This window comes from Phoca vitulina, unplaced genomic scaffold, assembly GCF_004348235.1.
Source record: "Phoca vitulina isolate PV1807 unplaced genomic scaffold, GSC_HSeal_1.0 scaffold1, whole genome shotgun sequence".
Lineage (NCBI taxonomy): Eukaryota > Metazoa > Chordata > Mammalia > Carnivora > Phocidae > Phoca > Phoca vitulina.
In genome coordinates this window covers 28,286,945-28,300,515 of record NW_022589704.1, presented here as the reverse complement: position 1 = coordinate 28,300,515, position 13,571 = coordinate 28,286,945, and the positions used below count along the sequence as shown (strand labels likewise).

Below are 13,571 nucleotides of genomic sequence, written 5' to 3'. Positions count from 1 at the left end.
TATTTTTAGAAAGGAAGGTGAGAAATTATTCTTTATGTCGTTATCCTTCTATAAACATGCAATTTAAGGTTTGCGTAAAGATTTTAGAGATCTTCTAGGTCTAGGCCAAACTTATTACCTGCCCAGCCCTTAGTGTATTGCTTACATTCCCTGTGTATCTTTTCTCTCTCCTCCAAATGGTGGTCCAGCATTACTTGAACACTTGAGCTAAAGGAAGCCCTGTCTCCTGAGGTAACCAATTTATAAAGAGGGATAATTGCTGAACTGTTCTTCCCTGTGGTGAGCCAGAATATACCTTTCTAAAACTTCTACCTAGTGGTCCCAGTTCCATCCTCAGAAACTAATTAAGCAAATTTAATTCCTTTTCTGTCAGACCACTTCCTCTCCCTCGTCTCCTGCACCCTTCCTACTTAAAAAAAAAAAAAAAAAAGTCCAGACTAAACAAATGTCTGTTTTTCTTCAGCCATTTATTATATGGTGTAGCTTTGATTGCTCTTTACTATCCTTGCTATCATCCTGTGGATGAGAGCTGTTGTGTTTTCCTTGAGTATGGTAGCCAGACTGATATTTGTAGAGAGGAGACGTGCTTCCTTTGCCCTGGAAGCGTTCTATTAATGTCCTCAAAGGGCATATTTGATTTAGTCAGCCATATTATACTATTGAGTCCTTGAGCCACTGTTACCCACCTTTACTTCATTCTGTCCTTCTACTTTTGGTTTGCTTGGACACTTAAGTGGAAGAAAAAGAAAAGACTGTTTTCATGTAAAAATATCAATGTGTATGAATTTCCATACTGAAAGATACTGGGAGTGGAATTTGTTACCAAGATGGAGACAGTGTTTTCCCGCTGAAAACTGAACTATTTGACATTTCTGTGGAATCACACTGACTGACCAGTAGTCTTCTATCCTTTGCCTCGGTTTTTATTTCATTGAGTGCTACCTAACTATTTTCCATACTATGCCATTACTAATTCCCCACTCACTTTCTTCTTGGTAATAGTGGAAAGAACCTGACCTGCTAGTCAGGAGACCTAGATTCCAGATCTTATATTAATCCTTACTTTCTCTTTTTCACTTAGAGTAGGAGGATAACACACCAAAATTATCAAAACTTGTTATATAAATAACACACCAAAATTATCAAAACTTGTTAAGATTATATTTTTGGTCATAATATGTGATATTTAATTGTTGATTATATTTTTAATTTTAATCTCTATTTTGTGACAATAATAATTTGGACCTGGGGGTTATATGGCTATTAACTTTCTAGAAATATTTATTCATCTTTTCAAGAGCACATTTTTCATCAAGGTGAGCTTATATTTATAACTGAAAGCCTTAATTCTCCAAATAGACACAATTTTTTTTTTTTTTACTTTTTTTCTGTAAAGGGCCTAAACCATGAAGAATATATTAAGCTTCAAGGGTCATTTCACCTGGTTAACAGGGATGAGTATATTAGTAACTAGGAAGTAGTTTACATCAGAAGAGATGTTTAAACAAGGAGAGAAATGGTCCTGCAAACTTCTAGATGGGAAAATATGAGTATTCTAGAACATCATTTTCAAAAGATACAAGACACTTTTCTCTTGATGTGAGAATAAGATATTAGGACCTGTGTTTCTGTTTTTTAATCCAAGAATATTAGAAATTACGCTGTACTAATATTTCATATATGGCTTGACATTAGTGCCCTAACTTTATCCTTATGTATATCAAGTCTCATAGATTATATGAGAATCCCCACAAAAATAGTGGGAGTTACACGAATGTATAGAAGTTAACAGTGGCATCTTCACTTTTCATTTGTTAGCTTTAAGTGCGTTTTTAATATAGTGCAGTTTAAACGTGTCAGGATTTATGGATTATGTTACCTTAAATTATTTAACATTCATTCCTTCAACGAATTTTTATTGATCACATGCTATGTGCCAGTCACTGTTCTAGGTGCTATGAAAGACAGCAGTGAACAAATAATACTTCTCTATTCTCATGAAGATCACATTTGAGCGAAGAGAGACAATGAAAAAATAAAATATGTCAGGTGAGGATAAGTGCTGGGAAAGATGATGAAAGCAGGGGAAAGGGATAGAGAATGTGGAGGGAAGGGTGTTCTGTTTTATGTAGGGTGGTCAGGGAACACAGTGAGCAGAAACCAGAAGACAGTGCAGGAGGCTGAGCCATGCAAATAGTTAAAGCAAGTCCTGCTTCATATATCAAGGTATAGTAAAAAGATGTGGCTCAAATAGAGTGAGCAAGAGGGAGAGAGCAAGTTGGATGAAACGTTTGATAGAATCTTTACAATACTTTGTAATATGATGGGAACAATAATAAAAACCTTTTGTGCAAAACAGGGATTCAGTGGTTATTATGCAACAAAGTATTTAAGAGTTGTCTAACATAAGGCTGAGTTACTTGTTTGTGTTTTACATGAAACAAGTGTTCCAAAGTTTCTGGTCTTTTTAATGATGGTAAGCAAGGATTTGCAAGGGATATATTACCTAACAGATATTTTTGAAAAAAGAAATCCCTTTCAACTATCCTGGGAGAAAGTGACATTTTAACAATGCAAGAGAGTAACTGCTTTTTGAAAAAAAGTTGTGCTGTGGAGAGAGCATTTTGAAAGAAGTTCAAAAATGTTTTCATACTTTTTTTTTAACTGCAAGCAATATAAATTTGTCAGTTCAAAATCAAATATATATACTTTTAAAACCCTGGAAATAGAATTCTTTAAACTATTCATAAGTCTTCTAGAGTTTCAGTAGGTTTTGAATCTACTTGTTAAAATACAAAACTGTAACACCTATTATTATTAGCATACAATAACTGAGAGGGAGATGAAAATCTCATCAAAAGTTTGTATAATTGGTAGATGAAAATGAAAAGTGATTTTGTATTTAGTAAGCCCAGTCAAAAATGCACTTACTTTTATATCTATTGCCCATGAGTTCCCTTTTTCAACAATAGCAAATACTAAATCAGATTTTCAAAAGCCTAAGCTTAGAATCAGATTTTTGAGTCACTGTTACAAAATATTAAATGATTTTTTAATGAAGCATATTAAATCACATCATTCTCACTCAGTAAAAAATGAAATGATTTATGTTTAAGAAATTTACACATATAATTTAATATTTACACTTATATTATCTCTTTAAATAATAAAAACAACACTTAAAGTTTACAGAGGAAATAAATATGCTTATGTAAAATTTTCCTGTTTATAAGGAAGATCTGCAGGTGAAAAGAATTTGGAAATCATTATTCTAGACATTTATTAATGTCTTGATTCACAGAGTAAATAACTGTACCTAAACCATAAGTCTGAACTCTGCACAGTTACTTGTAAGTTTCATAGAGACCGTGTATGATTTAAGAAAGCATCTAATTTGGTTTTAGTCATTGTGTATTTAATTTTGAAATTTCAAATAACTTCAAAATGGGAAGATTGTCCTCCTTACAAACTTACAAACAGGAGGTATGGGTTTTTAAGAAACTAAAAGAAAGTTGAGAAATACAGATCTAAAACTTTACATCTGGAAGTGGTGGTTTGGCTTTTGAAAATGTCTCAACCACTAAGTGGCCAAGGTTAAAGACCTATTTAAGGAGCTGAGAAGAGGGTTAATGAGAGAGGTGACAGGAGATAAGGACCAGAGGAAGGGTCTCTACCACTGGAATGTGGTGGTAGTCCGTGATACCTGTGATTGGGATATCATTTTTATATGGTTATTTTTAATAACTGTTAAGTATATGTTAAACTGTAATTAATAGTTGTTATTTATAAAAAGGATTTTTGACATGATTTTTATTAGTCTCGTCTCAGAAATGTGGATCCAGTGTGTGCTTTGGATTTTGCTTTTGTTTTTGTTTGTTTTGTTAGGCAGTCCATAGGAAGTGGCTTCATAGCTCGTAAGTTCTCCCTGGATAATATTCCCAAAGAGGAAATGTTAACATTCGTTATGTGTTACTGAATAATTCTGAATTCCCTTTATATTGCAATAGTTGTAATCACTACATAGTGACAAGTTAATTCCTTCTGTCTGAAATCACAAAATCTTTTAGATCAGAGGAAAGAATGCTTTTTTTCCTACTAAGAGCAATAGATCTATTGAGTTTGGAAAAAGAAAAAAAATCAAAGGCCATATATTAGAAAGCCACTTTATTTCATTTCAAAACTGCCCTGTGGGTAGTTCATATAGAATGTTTTTAAATTATTATTTTAATTACTTTCAACTTGGGAGAGTATGCCTAAGTCACTCTCTGCCCTTAAAAAAAGGTTGTAAGGATGAGGGTCATGCAAAGAAGGCAAAGAACAGCGGAGGAACTGAGGTTCTGAGAAGTACTATGAAGGTAAACCCTTGTCACAGTACTGTCCACTTTGAGTTCAGTCTTGTTATTCCTTGAAATTCTGACTCTCTGCTAAGGTCTTTTCATAGCTCCTCATCTGCTGTACATCAGAGTTTCTGTGCAGAGACTACGCTGAGCGGGCCGGTTACAGCAGCTAAAAATTAGTGGGAATTGTTCTCTGTGTTCCTTCGGCAGTAGCTGTAGCATTATTACTCTGCACAGAATCACAGACTAAATTCAGCCTTGCACATCTTTTCATCTGTCTTTTCTGGATTCATTAAGTGTTGCCTGTTAATGTATAGGTCTCTAAGAGTATTGTTCTTATACTTTAAAGTGTTTGGGTGAGGCACGTTGTTTTATTGTAGGTATATTTTGTGAAGCATGACTAGATTTACCTAATTTCATTTTAGAGTGAGAGCCTATTACAAAGTGCCCTGTCAAAATGAGTCCCTACTCTCCAGAACCCATAGGCTCAGACTACATAGAGTCCCTGTGGGATTCTTCAAGTTCCTCTGAATATGTTTTTTCTTGTTGCCATTGCCCTAAATTTTGACATGGAGCTGAACCACACATACTCTTTTGCCTTCCTTAAATCTAATTCTCACTCTGACAGCATCATGCACATCTAGTTCAGGAAAGAGCAGAAGGCTCCCGCTGATTAGACTAGAGAAGCTTGGTGGTATAAATTTGACAGGCTTGCCTGAGTGAGTGAACTTCTAGTCTAAAAATGGTCTAAAAACACCTCTGGGTTGCTGCTTCTGACAAAACTGGTTTGAGATTGGAACCAACAGGATTTTGATGCTGGTAAGGATGTCTAAAACTAAGATGCCAGTTATTGACAGTGGCGCCACTACTTCCTAGCTTTGTGACTTGGGTGAGTTACTTAACCTCTTTGTGCCTTAGTTTTTCCATCGACAGAATGGATATAATAACGATACTTGTCTATTACCTGATATTACTGTATTCGTATTAAGTAATGTAATATGTGTATATGCTTTAGCATAATACCTGGCACATAGTAAGTTCTCAGTAAATGCTAGTTGCTATTATTATTATTATCCCATGTAAAATCTTTGTTCAGCTTATCTCTATTACTTTTCAGTCCAGGGATACTTTTCCAGAAATGCACAGTTCTTTACCTTGAGCTTTTGCTTAATAAAAATTGTAGAATGCCAACTTTGAAAGTCTATGTGTAGACTAACTTGCTAGAAACAGCCATCTGGAACATGGTGGGGGATCACCAATCTTATTTTTCAGTTGTAAATATATTCATAAGTATTTAACAGTAAAAGAAAATATTTGTATAGTCACTATGTAGACTTATGACCAAATATTTGCTCATTTATTCTTCCTTCATGTCAGAAACCTTATTTACTTGGTAGTTTTGTTAACAATTGTAAGAAAACAACTGACAGTAATATTGATGCATTCAAGATTGGTTACATGAAGTCCTGAAAGAGGTAAAACTGAATTTGGATATCACGAAAGTTTGGTTTTGACAAAAAAAAAATTAGGCCCTCTGACTTCTATAGGATAAGTAAAAGGGAAAGGAATATGATTGGTGTGGTTGTCTCCCATAAAAATTGACTTTTTTCTACTGAAGCATGTATAAGATGTATATATGTCCTTTTATATTTCACTTTTTCTTAAAATTCATAAAAATTTTATGGAAACTAAACTCGATTATCAAGATAAAGTTCTTCTTTATTTTCAGATTTCAACTATTGCAGAAAGTGAAGATTCACAGGAGTCAGTGGATAGTGTAACTGATTCCCAAAAACGAAGAGAAATTCTTTCAAGGAGGCCTTCCTACAGGTATGGAATTTAATAGTTAAAAGAATTTAGAATCGAAGATGTCAGGAAGCCTTGGGTAGTTGCAGGTGAAAAGATGTCAGAAGACCAATTAGGTGCTCAATTCGGGACCACAGAAATTACTTCTCTTCATCTTGAGGTACTTCTCTCTCTTAAGTTGAAGTTTATTGTACAGAAAAAGAGAACTTCTTTACTCTGAATAGTCCTGGATCAACAGTGATTTTTTTTTTTCCTGCTTCTGTTTTTGTAGACTGTGCCAGCTGCTGGTTTTCTGTTAAAAAGTTTGGAATATATTTCATTAAGTTATAGCATTTCTAGTTATTTGTCAGTTCTGACACTATACTATTTACCTACTTAATAGCACATTTGCACACCATTTCTCATGCCATGGTACTTAGTAGATAACTATTTATTAATTTAATATTTGTTTCAGGGTGATGCTGATATCCCCTAATTTTAGGGGCACCTAACTATAGTTTTTGTGTTCAACTGTAGAGATTGCCTAGTCCATGACTTGCCTCCAAGATGTACCAAAACCATTTTTTTATATGTAGAAATTGGCTCCATGCTAAATATCTCCAGGAAGAGCAATTCCATAAAAATCATAAGCTTACTTCAAAGTTCAATAAATTTCTGTTATTAGCCTAAGTTGTTTTTATTTTTCAAAGGGATGGTTAAAATTTTTTTTCCACTTGGCTACTAAGCTAGCCCTTTTCTCTTTTCTCACAATTAAATGAAGGATCCTAAATGAATATCAATAAACTGATTTTGAGGTCTTAAGAAATTTTGTTACCAAGTATGTGTTGTATGCATTTATGCTCATAATCTCTCTCTTTTTTTTAATATAGCTAGTTTTAGATTTGAACTTTGAAATATATCTCATGTTTTTAACACTTTTGATCCTGGAGCAAATCCATCCAGGTGTTAACAAGCCACAAGGCTTCTCTGTATATAAATTCCCGGCAAATAGTTGTAAATAAATTCTGTAAATTCTAGTTGTAGACTTTATGAAATAAGAGCTTTAGGGTGCCTGGGTGGCTCAGTTGGTAAAGTGTCCGACTCTTGATTTCATCTCAGGTCATGATCTTGGGTTTGAGAAATCAAGCCCCGCGTCAGGCTCCATGCTCAGTGTGGAGTCGGCTTGAGATTCTCTCTTTCCCTTCACTCATGCTCTTTTTCTCTCTAAATAAAGTCTTAAAACATAAAGTAAAATAAGAGCTTTATGCTGAAAAAGATCTTTTATTATAACCTATATCCTAGCAAAGATCATTTAAATAGTAACACCTTAATTCATAATCAGATTAGAAGATGCCTGAGACCACACATATGTAGAGAGTTACATTCATGAAAGATAATATATCTTCCCTTAAAATCATTATGTATCATTATTTTGTTTTAGGCTTATAAATTCTTGAAACCTAGCTCTTACGTCTTGACTATAATAAGATCTTTAACAGAATCCTTACAATATGCTTGTAAGGTTGGAGAAATGGGGATTAATTGATACACCCAGCTTTATGGTGATTAAACTATACCCAAGAAAGTTCTTGAAGGACTCTCACTTGGTCTCCCCTGGCTTGGTATTTTACCAGCAGTTCAGCTGAAAAACACAGAAGCCATGCTTATCAGATTTGCAAGTGACAGAACTTTAAAGGTGAAGTGCCCTAATGGATGCGAGAATAAGTACTTTGAAAGATCAGAGCAGGGGCACCTGGGTGGCTCAGTCGTTAGGCGTCTGCCTTCGGCTCAGCCATCTGGTCATGATCCCGGGGTCCTGGGATCGAGCCCTGCATCGGGCTCCCCGCTCAGCGGGAAGCCTGCTTCTCCCTCTCCCACACCCCCACTTGTGTTCCTGCTCTCGCTAACTCTCTCTCTCTGTCAAATAAATAAAATCTTTAAAAAAAAAAAAAAAGATCAGAGCAGCCAAGGGAAACACTTAGTTGTTGGTGATAATTACAAAATTTCTGAACTTGAGTTTAAAATAAAACCAGTTCTTTAAGTACAAGATTCTGGATTAAGAATTTGTTGGTTTTTTTTTTAAGAATTCATTTTTAAAAGATAGTTATGTTCCTTAATTACCATTAAGTTATATATATATATAGTTGCCAAAAAAGCCAGTATACCAAAGGCTACATTGGTAAAAACCTAGTGTCTAGATTAAGGGAAGGAATTAATCTCACTGCTCAGACCACATCTGGAATATTTTCTGTAAGAGAAAGTGAAATGTATCTCTAAGATACAAGAATGACCAACGTGGTCTGGAGCAACAATATTAGATACTAAAAAGAGAAGACAAGAAATGATCATTGGCTTCATGCAAAAGAGGAGATTTATTTGCAGGTCTAGAGTAGTAGCTTTTAAACTTTTATTTTTTACCGCAATCCACAATAAGAAACATCTTTACATTTTTCTCTATATAGATACAGTTGTCTATATTCATTTATATATACCTATATATATAGGTGTATATATAGGTACACACATATGTATAGGCGTCTGAAGCAAAATATACAGCAGTACTCACCCTTATTGTGTGATGTTTAGCTGTTTTATATTTGTTTTACATTGGTTGCAACTTACATAACGCTTTTATGGCAAACATATGGGTTGTGACCTAAGTTTGAAAAACGTTGTGCTGAGGACCAGTACTATTCAAAATGTGGTCCAGAGACCACACTGGCAAATCAGAATCTGGTTAGAAGTGCAAGTTCTCAGGCCCCTACCCCATACCTAATGAATTAGAATCTGTGGGGTGGGGAGCCAAGATCTCTTTTAACATGTTCTTCAAGTGCTTTTCAATGCTAAAGTTTGAAATGGTGCTCTAGAGCAGTGATGCCCAGAGTTGATCTTTTTTTTTTTTTTAAGATTTATTTATTTATTTACTTGAGAAAGAGAGAGTGAACGCATGGGGGAAGGGGCAGAGAAAGAGAATATTCAAGCAGACTCCCCACTGAATGCAGGGCCCCATGCAGGCCTCCATCCCACGACCCATGAGATCTAACCCATGAGATCACGACCTGAGCCAAAACCAAGAGTCAGACATTCAACCGACTGAGCCACCCAGGCGCCCGCCAGAGTTGAGACCAGTTGTCAGTCTATAAGCTGTTTAAAATAGTTGTATTTCTCATTCGAAAAGAGGTAAGGGAGAGAAAATCATCCTTATGGTAAGAATAGGAGTTACTAAACTCCTATTGAAATGAAAACAAGCAGATGTGGAAAAGAAATGAGTAACAAGTCTGAGAAATGAGATATGCAATTAGTGGAATTAAGAAAAACAATAACCAGTAAGTGGGATAAACTAGATATGAGTAGCTGATGAGAGAATTGGTAAACTGGAAGGGAACTAAGAAAGTAACTCAGAATAGAGAACAGAAATACGGAGAAAGCGGGAAAGACAGGTGAAAAGTCATGGGGAATAGAGTGAGGTGCTCCAGTAGAAGAAGCACTTACAGAATTTCCAGAGAGGAAATTGGGCCAAAAGAAATATTGAAAGAGATAATAGTAGAATATTTTCTACAATTCCAGTAAAGGTAATTACATGGGTAAATATAAAAGCAGTATTATAATACTTTGCTTTGAAACTCTTCTTTTTTTCCTATGTGATTAGAAAGACAAATGCATAAAACAATAATTATGAATTTGTTAATGAGCACACAGTGTATGAAAATGAAATTGTGACTATAGCAACATAAAGGGGCAGGGTTTGGGTAGACATTGAAGCTAAGTTATTAATTCATACTGGTTTGTTAGAAGTTTAAGATGTCAGAAATTACTTGGGTTGGGTTTTTTCCCCCTCTTCTGTGATTATGTTACTCATTTGAAGTATGGTCAGGTTCATTTTTTTTATTTGTATTCCATTTTAAGAATTTTTCCCCCATCTGTGTTGATATTATTTTTTAATATGTGAAACATGAACATGGTTCTTTAAAACGTCAGAATTGTACAAAAAAATACACTCACAAGTGCCCCCCCCCCAATTTTTCTATCTTTTTTTTACTTCTTATCAATCCCAGTAGATTAAGTAATCTCATTAAACTCCATCTGGTATTATCCTTTCTGAGTTCCTTCTTCAGTAGAAGAGCAAATACATATATTTCACTTTCTTTCTTATAAAAAAGGTACCATGCTATACCCAGTTTCTGGATGAACTGTAGTTTATTCAGCCATTCTCCTATGTAGAGGCATATAGATTGTTTCCCATATTTTGCAGTTACAAACAGTGCTACCATGAATAACCTTATGTATGTATTTTTGTACTGTAGTGAGTATATCTTAAGGGTAAATTCCTGGAAGTAAGATTGCTCTGTAAACATAGTTTTGTTACCTGTCACCAAATTTACTCCATAAGGGTTGTGCCAATTTTATACTCAACAACAGTGAGAGTGTCTGTTTTCTCACAGCTTTGCTAACAGAATATACTGTTGAACTTTTTTTTTACTTTTTACCAATCTGAGAGTTGAGAAGTTTAAAATCAGGTTTTTGGTCTTTATTTAATTTTTTTTTTTTTTGCCTAAATTTTTATGAGTTCTTTATATATTGAGGATATTGGCCCTTTATCTGTAATATATGTAAACCTTTTCTCCTAGTATTGTTGATCATCTTTTAACTTTGTTTTTGGTGTTCTTTGCCCTGCAAAAGGATTTTTTTTCTGTAGTCAGTGTTATTAATCTCTGCTTACACCTAGATTTCCAATCACAGCCTTCATTTTCATTCAGATTAAAGAGAAATTCATCCCTTTTTTTTTCTAGTCCCCGTATGATTTCATTTTGACATACAGATTTCTCATCCACGTATGGTTTATTCTTGTTCTTAAATTTTTAACTGCTGTCCTGGGACACCTGGGTGGCTCAATCAGTTGATTTCAACTCAGGTCATAATCTCAGGTTCGTGAGATTGAGCCCTGTGTGGGGCTCCACACTTAGCACCAAATCTGCTTGTCCCTCTCCCTCTGCTCCTTCCCCCTCCCACTCTCTCTCAAATAAATAAATAAATGAATACAATCTTTAAACTGCTGTCCTAAGCAGTAGCAGCTTTCTGCCCATTTTCTTTTCGTATTATATATATTTAGCCAATAAATGTTTTTCATTTTAGTTAATATAGTTTTCTATTTTTCTAGGAAAATTTTGAATGACTTATCTTCAGATGCACCAGGAGTGCCAAGGATTGAAGAAGAGAAGTCTGAAGAGGAGACTTCAGCACCTGCCATCACCACTGTAACGGTGCCAACTCCGATTTACCAAACTAGCAGCGGACAGTATAGTGAGTAAAAGATATTTCTGCTTTGGAAAGTGAGATTAAAAACTAATGGCTGCATTCTCCTTAAAGGAATCCTGAAGTGCCAACCCTTTTCTCAGTCTTGGATGCCATTATTATATTTCCTTTACTGTTCAGTATGCAGAGTTCTGTAACAGAAGTGTTTTCTTTTTCTTCAGGGTTTTTGTTAGGATTGCTCAAGCATGTTAGCCCTTCAAGTGGTCCTTTGTTTTGTGCAAATGCCAGGAGAGTCTTGGAAGTTTTTTGAACCACTGCTTGAAACTCTAGATTTTAGTCCTTGTGTAATATATGATGTTAATAAAGGAAATACTTTTTCAGATAAGATAACCATTTTTTGATTATGTTTAAAGACAAAAATGGTCTCACTATTCATCTATTTTATTAATTCATCTTCCCTTCTAAAAGTAGCATTTTAAAATCATATTTAATGTTTTGTGGTGGGGGTTGAGAGGCTTGGTTACAGTCTACCAGCACATTCAATTATTCTTTTTAATATGAAAGGTAATGTAGTGAATTTTGGTAACATAAACATAAGGACTGCTGAAATTGGCTCACAGAAAGCAAAGATTCTTTGTGCAAAATTATCGAAGTTTCCAGTTCTGTCATGTTTCTGTCCGACACTTAGCTCTCTCTTCTTATCTTTCACCCAAATCTGTTAACAAGGTCTTTCCAGTTGTGCTTTTGTTTGATCAGAGGCATTTGTGTGAATGGTATGTTTTTCTATCTGTGCCCAATACCTTTTGACTCCCAGAGTGCCTCTTACATAGATTTCTTCATTTTGATTTGCTCATTAAATCCAGTACTTCCCATTATGTAGTTTTCCCCCTTTCCTCCTTATTACAAATTAAATGTACACCTTGACACTCCCTTGTTGCATTAATTTTCTAATACCCTGGGGTGGTCTGTGTCAGGAATGTGTATAAAAGTTTGACTCCCCATTAATAGTTTTCACAGTATAGCTCAACCTTGGTTTACATAACTAACTTGCATTCTAACTGTATTAAAAACAGATTCCCAAGTACCAGACTTTTTAGTTCTCCCAAAGTTGAAACTTTTGAAAGTGAGCAGAAGGACAGCATTTTTGACTAAGCTTCTTGTCCACTCTGTACTTCCTGGAGTTCAGTCCCCTTTTTCCTTCTTGAGTTCTTTGTTGACAGAGATAAACAGGTACTATCTATGGACATGGATGTGTGTATTTTTAGCCTTATATCCAAATAATTGGAATTATTCCAGATGTGTGCATGCTAAGACATTGATACATGAACTTTACTTTTCCCCTGCCACAACAGAATCCTGAGGGATACAGCATACTCCTGTTAGTGACAGTGATTCACTTACTGCAGGGATTCTCACTTGCAGGAGAAAGCATGCTCTTTTGGAAATAGGCATATCAGAATGTCAAATGGGGAAGTGAAATTTAGAAATGTGTATGTTTTATTTGACACACCACTCTCTTCCAGCAACTGAAAATTGCTAGTTTTAAAAGGTTAATACTTTCATATTTTTAAAGTTTTATTACATTATCTTTATCCCTCATTTACACATAGAGCCTTGACGGAATTGATGTAACATGTTCTTGATTGTCATTAAGAATCAATAAAATGACTACTTAAATATATACAACATTATATATTTCTTAACTTATAATCCTTTTCATCTCTCCGCAGTAGTTAAAAGTTTGGTATATATCTATCCATTCTTTTTTATTCTGTTCATACATAAATATATTACCATGTATTTTGATACAAGTGAGACCTACATTATTAGTATACCATAGACAAATGTATACATACAGATATATATTTCTTTAACAGCTATATTGTGTTTCACTATATAACTTTTATTTAAACATTCCCTCCCCCTTAAATATTCCCTCCCCGCCCACACACACACTGATGAACACTTAAGACATTTCTACTGTTTCAAACACTGTGACGTGAACATTCTTATATATGTAGTAGCGTCTCAGTGGAATAGCATCCAAAGAGTGGAATTGTTGAATCAAAGCACATCCTGCCCAACTTCCTTTCCCAATGTCTGCACCAGTTTGTATTCCTTCCATAAGTTGGTTATTTTTTTAAATTTCAAATTTTAAATGCAGTTAGTAGTTTTATCCATTACTTGGTTCACTGT

General features: G+C 34.8%; 1 protein-coding gene across 6 annotated transcripts in view; it reads left to right on the top strand.

The window, feature by feature from the left end:
* The window catches only part of CREB1 (cAMP responsive element binding protein 1), a 60,481-nt gene that overhangs the window by 24,874 nt on the left and 22,036 nt on the right, over positions 1-13,571 (top strand). For 4 of the 6 annotated variants that reach the window (XR_004299331.1, XM_032403614.1, XM_032403592.1 and 1 more), the window contains 2 exons: positions 6,067-6,167; positions 11,281-11,423. Coding sequence is in view for 3 of the 6 variants with exons in the window: in XM_032403614.1 (XP_032259505.1) it covers positions 6,067-6,167; positions 11,281-11,423 (244 nt within the window). In the remaining 3 variants the exon portion in view is untranslated. Of the gene's footprint in view, positions 1-2; positions 2,050-6,066; positions 6,168-11,280; positions 11,424-13,571 lie in introns of those variants that run through there. The other 2 variants (XM_032403624.1, XM_032403634.1) reach the window with 2 other exon arrangements.